We start from the raw sequence: 13997 nt of genomic DNA, 5'->3' as shown, positions 1-13997 counted from the left end.
CGCCTTCGTCTCTGCTTCTATTTCTTCAACCAAGATTCTCGCCCACCGTCTGACGACCCCTTTTCCCGCCTTCAACATACCCCATCCACCTGCACACCCCGTGCTGGCCTCTTACCCGCCCTCGATCTCTTCATAGCCAACTGCCACTGCGCCATTAACCGCCTCAACTGTCCACCCCACTGACCCACTCCAACCTCTCACCCTCGCAACGTGCAGCCCTCCACTCCCTCTGCTCCAACTTCACTATCAAATCAGCAGACAAGGAAGGCGCAGTGGTAGTTTGGCGCACTGATCTTTACATTGCTGAGGCTAATCGCCAGCTCGCGGGCACCTCCTCCTACTGCCCCCTTGACCATGACCCCACCTCCCACCATCAAACCATAATCTCCCAGACCATTCATAACCTCATCACCTTAGGGGATCTCCCATCCACCGCCTCCAACCTCATAGTCCCACAACCCTGCACCACCCGTGTCTACCTCCTGCCCAAAATCCACAAACCTGACTGCCCCAGCTGACCCATTGTCTCAGCCTGCTTCTGCCCCACCGAACTCGTCTCTGCATACCTCGTCACGGTCCTGTCCCCCTTAGTCCAAGAACTCCCCACCTATGTTCGGGACACCCATGCCCTCCACCTCCTCCATGATTTTTGCTTCCCCGGCCGCCAACGCCTTATCTTCACCATGGACATCCAGTCCCTGTACACCTCCATCCCCCATCACGAAGACCTCAAAGCCCTCCGCTTCTTCCTTTCCCGCCATACCAACCAGTACCCTTCCACTGGCATCGTCCTTCGACTGACTGAACTGGTTCTCACTCTGAACAACTTCTCTTTCCAATCTGCCCATTTCCCCCAAACCAAAGGAGTAGCCATGGGCACCTACATGGGCCCCAGCTATGCCTGCCTCTTCGTCAGATATGTGGAACAGTCCATCTTCTGCAGCTACACTGGCACCACCCATCTTTTCCTCCACTATATTGATGACTACATCGGCGCCACCTCGTGCTCCCACGAGGAGGTTGAACAGTTCATCCACTTTACTAATACCTTCCATCCCAACCTCAAATTTACCTGGACTGTCTCAGACTCCGCCCTCCCCTTCCTAGACCTCTCCATTTCTATCTCGGGCGACCGACTCAACACGGATATTTACTATAAACCGACCGACTCCCACAGCTACCTAGATTACATCTCCTCCCACCCTGCCCCATGTAAAAACGCCATCCCATATTCCCAATTCCTTCGTCTCCGCTGCATCTGGTCCCAGGAGAACCAGTTCTAATACCGAACAACCCAGATGGACTCCTTCTTCAAAGACCGCAATTTCCCCTCAGATGTGGTTGACGATGCTCTCCACTGCATCTCCTCCACTTGCCGCTCCTCCGCCCTTGAGCCCCGCCCCTCCAATCGCCACCAGGACAGAACCCCACTGGTCCCCACCTACCACCCCACCAACCTCCAGATACATCGTATCATCTTTCGTCATTTCCACCACCTCCAAACAGACCCCACCACCAGCGTTCTGGAAAGACCACTCCCCTATCAGTGTTCTGAAAAGACCACTCCCTCCGTGACTCCCTTGTCAGGTCCACATCCCTCACCAACCCAACCTCCACTCCCGGCACCTTCCCCTGCAACTGCAAGAAATGCAAAACTTGCGCCCACACCTCCACCCTCACTTCCCTCCAAGATCCCAAGAGATCCTTCCATATCCGTCACAAATCTGTCACAAATCCGTCACCTGCACCTCCACACACATCATTTACTGCATCCTCTGCACCTGATGTGGCCTCCTCTACATTGGGGAGACAGGCCGCCTACTTGCAGTACATTTCAGAGGACACATCTGGGACACCCGCACCAACCAACCCAACCGCCCCGTGGCTGAACACTTTAACTCCCCCTCCCACTCCGCCAAGAACATGCAGGTCCTTGGTCTCCTCCACCGCCAGACCATGGCAACATGACGCCTGGAGGAAGAGCGCCTCATCTTCTGCCTAGGAACCCTCCAACCACAAGGGATGAATGCAGATTTCTCCAGCTTCCTCATTTCCCCTCCCCCCACCTTTTCTCAGTCCCAACCCTCGGACCCAGCACCGCCTTCTTGACCTGCAATCTTCTTCCTGACCTCTCCACCCCCACCCCCTCTCCGGCCTATCACCCTCACCTTAACCTCCTTCTACCTATCGCCTTCCCAATGCCTCTCCCCCAAGTCCCTCCTCCCTACCTTTTATCTTAGCCTGCTTGGCACACCGTCCTTATCCCTGAAGAAGGGCTTATGGCCGAAACCTTGATTCTCCTGCTCCTTGGATGCTGCCTGACCTGCTGCGCTTTGCCAGCAACACATTTTTCAGCTCTGATCTCCATCATCTGCAGTCCTCACTTTCTCCTCCTTGCATGCAATTTTCCAACAGTGGCTTAACCAATGTCCTGTCCAGCCACAACATGACCTCCCAACTCCTGTACTCAATACTCTGACCAATAAAGGAAAGCCTACCAAACGCCTTCTTCACTATATGCTAGCACTCCGAGCTTTCTCTGAACCACAGAGTTCTGCAGACCTTTTCCATTCAAATAAAATGCAGCCTTTCTATTCTTGGTGCCAAAGTGGACAAGTTCACATTTTAAAAATTCTGCCCATTCACTTAAACTATCTAAATCCTTCTGTAGTTTCTTTGCCCTTTTGATAACTTGCTTTCCTACCTTGCTTGGCATTATCAGCAAATTTGGCTACTATACATTTCATCCTTTCATTCTTTCTCCCAAGTCATTGGTCTCGATTATGAACAGTTGAGATGCCAGCACTGATCGGTATTGTTCCAAGATACTTTAAGTTTGTAAAGAAAACTCAAAGCAATTTAATTTTTTTTTACATGAGGTGTAACAAATATTTACACTTGAACAAAGTAGTTTTCTGCGCTTTACTGACAACATGTGAATGGGTCCCATTTACATGTACAAAGGACACAAGATTTTGCACGCAATTCATTCAGGTAATCAACTGCAACATTCTTCATTCAAGTGATACGTTACTGGACTTTATGCACTTCTCCACCAAACCTCCCCCCCCCCCCCCACTCCCCATGATTCTCTACACATTATTTTAGAGGACCATTTATTGTGATTAAACAATGGATATATAAGAACATGAGAACTAGTTTGTAGAAATACTGTTCAGAGCAATGTTTCCACTCATGCGTCTCTCAAAATCTGTTTTAGTAACCGTTCTGTTGGGCAGAAGAAAAAGCCAGCATAAATTTCTAAACTAATATATACTAACCAAGCTATTCTGTACAAACCATTCCAACAGAAAGAACAAAACAAATTGGGAGCCTTTTAAGAATTAAAAACACTTCCAGCAAACTTTTGTATATTTCATAAATCTACTGCCATTAGCTAAAGTTGAATAAAATTAAAACTAACTTTAAAGGGGCTTTCATGATGGTGTGAGTTAAAGTTCAACCATATAAATTGTCATTGTAAGTGATTGTTTTCAGGGATTTTAAGTTCAAAATAAATTAGATAGAAAGGAAACCCAGAATGTATAAATTGACTTTACTGTAAATCAACCAAGGCTTGCATTTATGTGATAATCAGTCACTGACAAATCTGGACATGCATCAGAGGCTGTGGACGTTGCTTTAAAGATTGTCAGTAAACTTTACACTTAACTTGTTGTAATTGAGCTCTAATTGCTGCTGCTACAGTCCCTCATGTTGAAGATGGATGTTTAAAAGATTTGAAAGCTTCACTGCGTGCAGTGGCCATATTGCACATTCAGCAGTCTCTATTCCGAAATGGGGAAAGAGAAGTCGGCTCAGGTGATCAGAAGGATCTGTGCTTCCAGCAGGGAGCAGCATTGAGGGAACAGCCAATGCAGCATTCTTTCTAGCTTCCCTGCCTGACAACATAGTTTCTCCACTGGCACCCATAAAATCATCCCCTTTGGTCTTCGATTTGTATTGACTTTGATCCCCTATTTTGGTTAGAATCTGCTTGATGTTGCAGAATAGCCAAGGAAAAGAAATCTATTATACACAGCCTAATGTGAACTAGAATTCAGAAAAGTGGCATTGCCGGCCATTTTTGAAGGATTTGACAATCAGGACGCTTCCCTCTTGCATTAGAGAATGTCACAGGCTTTTGTAAATACGTTTGATTACATCTCCTTCTGCCTTCTCCAGGATTCCTTTCTGGATATAGGTGTCAACTTGTTGATCAATGATGTCACGCAGCTTCTGAAGGTCATATTCTATAATAAATTATACAAAGCCCATTTTAGCCGTATGTTCACACAATGGTCTAGACCAGGGATCTGCAATCTATGGCTTCAAAGTTGCATGGTTGCTTAAGCAGTCCCTGACTTTGAACCAGTTTTAATGATAATTAAATGGCTTGTTTTGAATTATTTTTGAAGTTGTTCATGATGGAATGTGGACATCACCAGCTATTTATTGCCCATTCCCTAACTGCCCTTTAGATAGTAGTAGTGAGTAACCTTGTTGAAATGTTGCAATGCATGCAGTGTAGATAGAGCAAAAGTGCTGTTTGGGAATGACTTCCAGGATTTTGACCCTGTGGCAGTGAAGGACAAGCAATTTAATTCTAAGACAAAACATTGTATGACTTTGAGGGTGGAGGTGCTCCCAAGTCATTCCTAGTCCTTAACCTCCTTAATAGTCAAGCTAGCAGATTTGGAAAATACTGTGGTAGGAGTGATGAGTTGTCACAGTGCATCCTATGGATGGCATGCAGTGCTACTACTGCTTGAGCAGTGGAGGGTAAATGTTGTAAGTGATGGGTGGGCTGCCAGTCAGGCAAGCTGCTTTGTGCTAGATTTCTATAAAGCTTCTTGAATGCTGTTCGACTTGCATTCAAATGCTAGCAAATCCTGAGAGGCTTTGGGATGTCAGGAGGTGAGTAAATCGACACATCATTCCAAGCTAGGACTGCAGATGTTGGAGGTATGAGTCAAAAAGTGAGGTACTGGAAAAGCACAGCCAGTCAGGCAGCATCCGATGAGCAGGAGAGTCAATGTTTCAAGTAGGAGAGCTGCCTGATGAAAAGCTTATGCTTGAAACGTCAACTCTGCTGCTCCTCAGATGCTGCCTGATTGGCTGTGCTTTTTCAGACCACACGTTTTAACATAGTTCCTAGCCTCTGATCTTCTTTGTAGCCAAAGTATTTAAATGGTTTGTTCAGTTATATTTCTGGTCAATGGTAACATCCAAATAATAATGTTGATAAAACTTCTATTCAATTAACTTCTTCTTTTAAAAAAAAGTGTCCTTGAAATGTGTCGGTCTTTTTCATTATTATTAACAATTGTGTAACAGCATTATGGTTCAAGGTAATTCTTTTTGACTTTAACAAAAGGAGCCTTTTTTTAAAATTAAGGTTGCTGACCCCTGGTCTAGATGCAGAATACACAGGACTTGTGAAGATCTTAAGTAATACACACCATCATGAAGAAATGTTTATACCCAACTCTCATCTGGGGAGACAATGGCATAGTGGTGATGTCCCTAGAACAGTTATCCAGAGACCCAGGGTAAAGTTCTGGGGTTATGATTCAAAACTGGATGAAATTCAAATTCAATAAAGCTGGATTTAAAAGCTAGTCCAATTATGAGTAACTATTGTTATAAAAGTCCATCTGCCCTGTCCTTTAATGAAAGAAATCTGCCTTCCTTTCCTGGTCTAGCCTATGTCCAACTGCAGGCCCACAGCAATGTGGCTGACTCTTAACTGCCCTCTGCGCAATTAGGGATGGGCAATACATACTGGCTTAGCTAGCAATGCCCATGAAAGAATAAGGCAAGCACTTGCATTCTCTATAGTTGGGTCTAAATAATTGCAAACCAGCTGTGGCTTACCTTACACAGCTGCCTTATTGATATGTTGGCTGACATATGACCTTTAAATATGAAATGTGATTAACCATTAAAGTTATTTTAAAATACCTGAAGCTGGCCCTCAATTAGAACACATTGAGGGGTCATGCAGATTACAATTAGAAGCTTGTTAGATAGAGTGAAATTCTTTCACTTTTTCTATTTGCAAGGCTTATTTTATCTGTGGAGTGCAGTTAAACTGAAATAATTAATCCCACTGTGATCAAAGGTGAGTATGATGCTCTTTTAATTCATTCATAGGATGTGGCATCACTGGCTAGGCCAGTATTTATTGCCCATCCCTGATTACCCAGAGGGCAGTTAAGAACCAACCACATTGCTGTGGGTCCAAAGTCATATGTAGGCCAGACCAGGTAAGGATGGCAGATTTTCTTCCCTAAAAAGGATGTTGGTCGACCAGATGGGTTTTTTAAAAACAACAATCAACAATGGTTTCATGCCCATAATTAAATGGATAAATTCCAGTATTTTTTTGATTGAATTTAAATTCCATTATCTGCCATGACAGGTTTTAAACAACGGTTTCCAGAAAATTTCCTCAATCTTCAGATGAATAGACTAATGGTAATACCACCAGGGCATTGCCTTTCCTTCTGATAGGACCTAATCAAAAATGCAATTTTATTATATGCCCAGTACATCATATCCAGTACAAAATCAGTTGTGAATCTATTTTTCCATATTTGGAATTAAACATAATAAAATGGAGTCCTTTCTATCAATGAGTTTTTTTTTAAATGTAAATTACTGTCAATCTTAAAAAGGAAAGAGATTGTGTTATTTACGTACAGATAAATTAGACAGTGTGATTTTTATTTTATATTTAACTACTGAAAATGTGTTTGTTGTCCAAGACTATCAAACATACCTTCTCCATTTCCTTGCTTATTGTGTTTCTTCAACCATTCAATATTCTTTCTGATTGCTGATAAATAAGATTCAGTTTTGTCAAAATCTGTTGACCGAGGAGGGAAAAAAAGAGCCGTTGTTGCTGAGTAACAAGAATTATGTGCTGTGACTCGTGTTTAAAAGTGAAAGATTTGTGCATTTGTAAAATCTCATGATGCAGTTCGTATAAAACAATACATGGCAAGTACCACATGTTGTGCAAACAGTATAAGTGAGACTGCTCCTTCAGCTGTTCTTTTACCTATTAACCAACATGGAATTTCTTGTGCTCTGTAGTGGCAGTACATAATACTGGGCTTGAACTAATGGGGAAATGGAATTGGGTGTGACGAGTCATTCCAACCAGTATTTCAGTGTTCTTTGTCGAAATACTCATAAATAGTTATGGAGCAAAGTATAATAACATCTCTGAATGAGTTGATTAGCAAATATCTATACAATGCCACAAATACTTTACATATGAAAAGGAAAACAAAACATTGGATTGATAAATCGTATCTGCAGTTTCAATCTATATACCAGTATGTCCGATTTTTTCTTTAAAAAACTTCATTTTCAGGCTGAAGGCTGAGATGATCTTACTTTGTAATAAAAACAGAAATGGCTGGAAAAACTCAGCAGGTCTGGCAGCATCTGTGGAGAGAAATTGGAGTTAATGTTTCGAGTCCAGTGGCTCTTCTTCAGAACATCAAAGTGTCGTAGTTCAGAAGTAGGGTAATTGTACTCGAAAGGCTAACTCTATTCTCTCTCCATAGACCAGCTGAGCTTTTCCACCCATTTGTTTTTTGTTTCTGATTGCCAGCATCCGCAGTTCTTGTGGTTTTTACTTTGTAACACACTGGACAGCAATGAGAAACGAGGGGCCCATCTCTGGCATCATTCCACAGTGAAGTGGGTCATGAATGGACGTACTCGAAGATTTTAACCTACTGCGAGCATCTGCAGACCTCATTTTTTACTCGAAGATTTTAACCTACTGCGCATTTGCAGCTGTGATCTCCAGCATCTGCAGACCTCATTTTTTACTCGAAGATTTTAACCTACTGCGCATTTGCAGCTGTGATCTCCAGCATCTGCAGACCTCATTTTTTACTCGAAGATTTTAACCTACTGCGAATCCTCTTACAAGGATGCCTTCCTTGAAGAAGCTCTCTTCCTCCCTCTACAAGGATTTCAGTGAGTCCCTCTCTCACTGCACCCCCCCGGTCATCTCCTGCTTGGCTCTCTCTCTCTTATTCCTGATGAAGGGCTTATGCTCGAAACGTCGAATTCTCTATTCCTGAGATGCTGCCTGGCCTGCTGTGCTTTGACCAGCAACACATTTGCAGCATTAATATACAGAACCACATTTTCTATTTTGATTTTAGAAGAGACTAAATTAAGTATGTAATGTAAAGCAGCAATGTCCTAATGGATTGCTGGTGTAAAACTAACAAATTATCTTTCACATTGTGATTCCAGCTACTTTTAAATTATCCTGCCTGTTTTTCATTGATCAACGCTGAAGTGTTCTGTTCCACATTTTCCAATGTATAACGGGGTTCCGATGGACAGTATGCTGGGAATGTCATTCTGTCCTAAACAACTGCAGTGACCTATCTGTGACTGCAATAGAACTGATCTTGTTCATTGAGCAGCTGGTAAACTCCTCAGGGAATAAATGGAGCGCAGCCAACAGGACTGGGGCTTGGATCGGCTATAAGCAGAATTCCAAATCAGGATTAAAATGAGCATTTTTGCTTGTTGGCTACTTACAGTAGTCATACAAAAACAGCAGCCTCAAATAAATATGCAGGGAGTGTTACTTCACATCCAAAAGTAGTGATAATAAAAATTATCATTTGAAACACAACCAGTTTCACCACAATCTGTTAGAGAATGCTTAATATTCATCTTATGATTAGACAAACATCAACAAGAATGGTGATGCTTAAATGATTTTTTTGTGCATGCGTTTTTTTAAAATCATAGAATCTTTACAGCGTGGAAACGGACCATTTGGTTCAACAAGTGCACTGAAGAGCAACCCACCCAGACCCTCTTCTTCATTTCCCCTGAATAAGACACCTAACCTACACATCCCTGAACACTATGGACAATTTATCATGGCCAATTCACCTAACCTGATTGTGGGAGGAAACTGGAGCACCCAGAGGAAACCCACGCAGGCCCAGGGAGAATGTGAAAACTCCATACAAACAGTCACCCAAAGGTGGAATCGAACCTGGGTCCCTGGTGCTGTGGGGCAGCAGTGCTAACCACTGAGCCACCCCAACATTATTTTGAAACATTCCTTGATTTCTGTAAAAGAAATATTGTCACGCATGCCCTTAGGTAATCGCTCCATAATGGCCGGGATAAATTGGCACAAAATCAGAAGTTTTAAAAAATGCCAGAAAGCACCTCACATTATGAATTAGCTGATGTTTTAAATAGAGATCATCTGTCCTAGTTCTGATGCTGACTGATCTTTTGTATTTTCAGGATTTTATTTCAGCCCTTTAATTTCCAAAGAAAAAAAGTTTTATATATATATATATATATATGTTTCATAATTGAAAACTCTATTCATCTTGTTCTCAGCAAATTTCTATGACAACGAGCTGCTTGCAATCTCCTGTGAATTGTTCCTCTGTTGAGGATTTTAATGGGCGTAAGGACAGTTGTTCTCACTTATTCAGTTGCTGCGAAGAGAATGTCACCTCTAGTTCAAAGGAAAATTTGCACCTTTAGAGTTTTCGGTTTTTTCTACTTCTTTTGTGGAGTCCTCAGAACTTGCAGACTCTTTCTGCAGCTTTCCAAATTCACTCTTGGTGCTGTCTATGTCTTCACTCCAATCTGCAAAAAACAATCAATCCTTAATTAAGTAAGATGTGCTATTTGTACAGAAGTTACACTCCTGTGAGCCAATGTACTCATTTCAATTCTTTAAAATATATGCATTTAGATCTGAATGTTACCTGCTGATTCCTTACTCATTGGATAAGCCTTGGCTTTACTAAGCTTTGTCTTCGTTTGCGCAGCTATCATTGCATCGAGATTTTCTGCAGAAAAACAGAGTTAATTTTGACAAAAATACAAAGTGAATCAGAGTGTTTTCACACATTCTATAAACATTCAGTAGTAGAGAATCCGGTCGCAGCTTGGGATGGGTGATGATTATTCTCTCCATGCTTCCAGCTCACTGCCTTTATTCCTGATGAAGGGCTTTTGCCCGAAACATCAATTTCGCTGCTCATTGGATGCTGCCTAAACTGCTGTGCTCTTCCAGCACCACTGATCCAGAAGATGATTATTTTGTTTCTAGTCAAAAAACAGCCTTTTTCAAATCTTCTTTTCCCTTCTGTCCCTCAAACACACAAAGTCCTTGTATCTCTCAAGTAATATGTAAAATAAAACATTATATACCACAGGTAAATTCAGTCAACTGAATAGTTGTGTTCCCTTGTCATTCGATATAGATGTCACCTTGCTCAAGCCTTCAGAAATTACTAGCTTAGCCTTCCCCTGACAACTCATTTTTCATCAACCTGCTCAAACATGGCACATTTTTGGGGCATGCAAGACTTAAACCTGGGCTCGAGGTAGGGAACATTACCACAGTGCCACAAGACCTTTTTCCCTTCCCCCATTACTAAGCTGATTCAAATGGACATTCCGATCTCGAGATTAATATCCAAATGGTTCAAAGTGAGGACTTATTCTCTAGCCTCGGATGCACTAATTAAGTAGCAGACAAGCTTCTCCAAATAACAGATTATATTGATGTCCTTTCCCCAACAGATGTTCAAGTCTCCAGGTAGAGAGAGAATTCCAAAGTCACAGACCTCAAATATCAGTGTCTATTTCAACACTCTTTGCCTCACCTCCTTCTCCCCAGCCCAAAGATATACATCCTAGCTCTAAAGAAAGGTGATGTATTTATTTGCATAATGAGCAACAATTTTCTAGTGTTTAATCTATGTTAAAAGGATTCACATTTAACATACTATGAGTAACATAATCTAATTCAAATGTGAATACAATTAATTATAATAACTAGTTCACAGCTGTAGAGTAGCAAATAGGATGGTTACACAGCTATTCAGCTTCATCTTAACACCTCACTATTCACCTTGGGGTTAATGACAGGAATAAATCAGTTTAATTTAGAAACTGTCAGCATGAATGACATTTGCTCCAAATTAAAATTAAAGCTACTCTTTCCAAATAATCCATTTAGGGACCTGATAACAACTGAATCACATAAGTTGCTCAGCACTACTGAATTCTAAATAGCATACAGCCTGGACATAAATAGAGGCTCAGTATCCAAGCAACTGAGGTATTTATCTGCTGATTCTTGTAGAATCATACAATGCTGTGACTTTAGTTCCCATAGCAACTAGCATCCCTTGGAGAAATATGAGCATTTAGTCATTGTAGTTCTCCTCATGGCCTTGTTCAATGTATGAAAGATCTGAGTACATGTTTTTGGAATACTTTGTTTATCATGATGATAACTAATTTTGTTCCCTCACTACAATGTGTGTTTCAAAAGATTTCTAGTGTTTGTGTTCCATTTTTTTCAATCAAAATCCTTTGCACTGGTACTATTTGCTGAACTGTCTATTCATTTCAGTGGAGACATTTACACTTTGTGACTTGTGCTGAAGCTTTACTTGAATATTTTTTAAAACTCTCTTTTGGAAAATGTATGATATTTAAATTAGCTCAATATTAGGTTGCTATTTAAAATATGATTCAGTAAATCTGTATACTGGCTTAATATGTTATGACATTATAAAGGTCTATGATTTTGTTCATAGTCAGAAAATAAAATAGAATTGTTCTTTGAAGAATTATGTACCTTGCAACAAACAACTTATTTTTTCCCAATTCAATGGCCTGTTGTATCATGTTACAGGAGTCTATTAACTATGGGCAGAGATGCAAAAAGACAGAGGAGATGTTAAAAACTGTCATTCTTTCACCTCTGATCAAATCCATTTCAGATTCATGTTAACCATCTAGCTGTAAGTGTTCTAAAGGTTATTATTTAGCTTAGAATGCTAAATGTTTGAAATAAATTACAAACCAAAAATTATGGTTATTTTAAAAATCTAGATTCCATGACGAGAGCTAGTGTGCAAGAAAGAAAGGTTTGAAGGACCAATTGACCATATCCTGGATTTTCTTGTATTCTTATGAAGCACGTTTCAGCCACATTAATCAAGTTTCTAACACAAGTGGGACCACAATACAAAACTACCACAAATATGCACCAATTGGCACTAAATTGGCTACTTCACTCGGAATGGTAAAACGGTAGTTGATGTGACAGATGGCAAAATGCTATCATGTGTATTTGTGTTCAAGCTTGAGACACTTCTTTGCAAATGTGTAAATCAAAATGATTTATTGATATAAACTGTCCTCTTTCAAGATCAGTTGTGTTTAATCTGGTATTGTTGCACAAAATAGAAAGTGTTCCATTCTCCAACAATAACATCGAACACTTTGGGGCAACAAAAATTAACCTGAAAAACTTGAAAAATAAATAAAGTCCCATCACTGAGCACAAATGTTATGCAAGTGCATGTTGAACAATTAAGGAGAGACTTGCATTTATATAATGCCTTATCATATTATGCAGAACTGTTTCAAAAGGCATCATTTGTATAGAAATAAATTGACATTGCAGTACAGAAATTGCCTCTTTGTCCAAATAGTTTGCATTTGGACTTATCCTTCATTTGAGCATTTCTGCTGTGTTTCAGTATCATCTTTTCTATTCTATTCTTAAGTGTTAACATAGAGCCTGGCTCAGTCATTAACATCAATTGTGTATTTGACAACTCAGCAACCCCTTGTGAAAAGGCCAAGTTTCTTCTGCTCCATACAAACTTCCTTACATTTAGTTTCATACCTAGTAAGTCCTCATTTCAGATTCCTTACTCACTGGAAACAGGCTGGATCAATCTGCTCTGAGACTCATAATTCTATGAAGTCAGCCATTTAAGACCAACATGAGGAACTATGTCTTTACTCAATGCGAGCAGAAGGGGTCTTCAGCAGAAAATACTAACGGGCATTTTTAACCATTTCTGATCACTGTGTGAAATTGTCCTTTTCCTTTTTCATGTTTTCTAACCAATTTTTAACTCAATTTGTTGCCTTTTCTAGAATTACACAATCCTTAATCTCTTCCCTGTTTGGCACCTAATTGTTGTTATCCTGAAACTCCATCCACATTTTTAAAAAGCTCAGTCAGTAACTTTGAACAGCAGTGAAATGTGTTATAGAATAAATGTAGCAATTAGTTTGTACACTGCAATATTCTGGAAAATCACTGATTGGAGTAACCTGCAATTAATTTGTGTCTTATAGTGTAAGGTCTACAATATAAGGTGAGAAATGAAAGTTAACCAGACGAGCAATGCCGTAGGATACTTAATGTTCAACAGAACAGATACGTGGTGCGTAGGACTTCAATTGAACGTCTTTCAGAAGAATATCATCAAAGCTGGTGCTGCATCAGTGTGTCAGTACAATTATGAGCTCAAGCCTCTGGGATGAACCTCATAACCATAGTATTCCAGCTTAGTAATGGTACCATTGTAATCTGACAGAAATCAACATTTATGATGCATGTATGCTCAGGACTAAGTTCATTCTAATCTCTGTATTAACTATAGGTTAAATTAACTAACACTAAAAATGGAAACAGTCACTGGACTGATTGTTAAAGACATTTTTTGAATATGTGCATTTCTACTTTTAATGTCTTTCAGTAAATAAGTCTATAAGTCATGGACAGCATTGCAAATGTAAACATACAGTTAAAAACACTACTCTTTGTAAGTAATGATGAAGACAGGTCTATTAAAGTGCTCCATTTTAAAAGTTCAACTGCAAAGCTTTCCCATCAACAAAATTAATATTTAATGTGCACTTAATATGTTCTCCAGTAAAGTAAGTGTGCTCTATATTTACCAGTGGCACCATTCTGCTCCTGTATGCCCTTGTGATGTATAGGTGAATTTCAAAGTGATATGCTGTTAATTTATTGAATTTAATGATGAAGAAATTGCAGCTTCTATAAATTCTTTATATATAACATAGAGACCCTCTTTGTAGGATTCAATGCACTAAGTTCCTGGTATTGTCACACTATTACTTTGCAAATAAAA

The 13997-nt window shown here is 40.4% G+C and overlaps 1 protein-coding gene across 1 annotated transcript in view; it reads right to left on the bottom strand.

The window, feature by feature from the left end:
- Positions 1–3087: 3087 nt before the first annotated feature.
- scg3 (secretogranin III) overlaps positions 3088–13997 on the bottom strand; it is a 33134-nt gene continuing 22224 nt past the window's right edge. Inside the window, exons 9-12 of the mRNA XM_060852971.1 lie at positions 9786–9869; positions 9553–9663; positions 6785–6871; positions 3088–4253 (exon numbers count right to left, since the gene is read on the bottom strand). Coding sequence (XP_060708954.1) covers positions 4135–4253; positions 6785–6871; positions 9553–9663; positions 9786–9869 — 401 coding nt within the window. The 3' untranslated portion in view covers positions 3088–4134. The remainder of the gene's footprint in view (positions 4254–6784; positions 6872–9552; positions 9664–9785; positions 9870–13997) is intronic.

Source organism: Hemiscyllium ocellatum, chromosome 39 (assembly GCF_020745735.1).
Source record: "Hemiscyllium ocellatum isolate sHemOce1 chromosome 39, sHemOce1.pat.X.cur, whole genome shotgun sequence".
In the NCBI taxonomy this organism is placed as follows: domain Eukaryota; kingdom Metazoa; phylum Chordata; class Chondrichthyes; order Orectolobiformes; family Hemiscylliidae; genus Hemiscyllium; species Hemiscyllium ocellatum.
The sequence above is the reverse complement of the archived record's forward strand: the minus strand, read 5'-3'. Positions and strand labels throughout refer to the sequence as shown.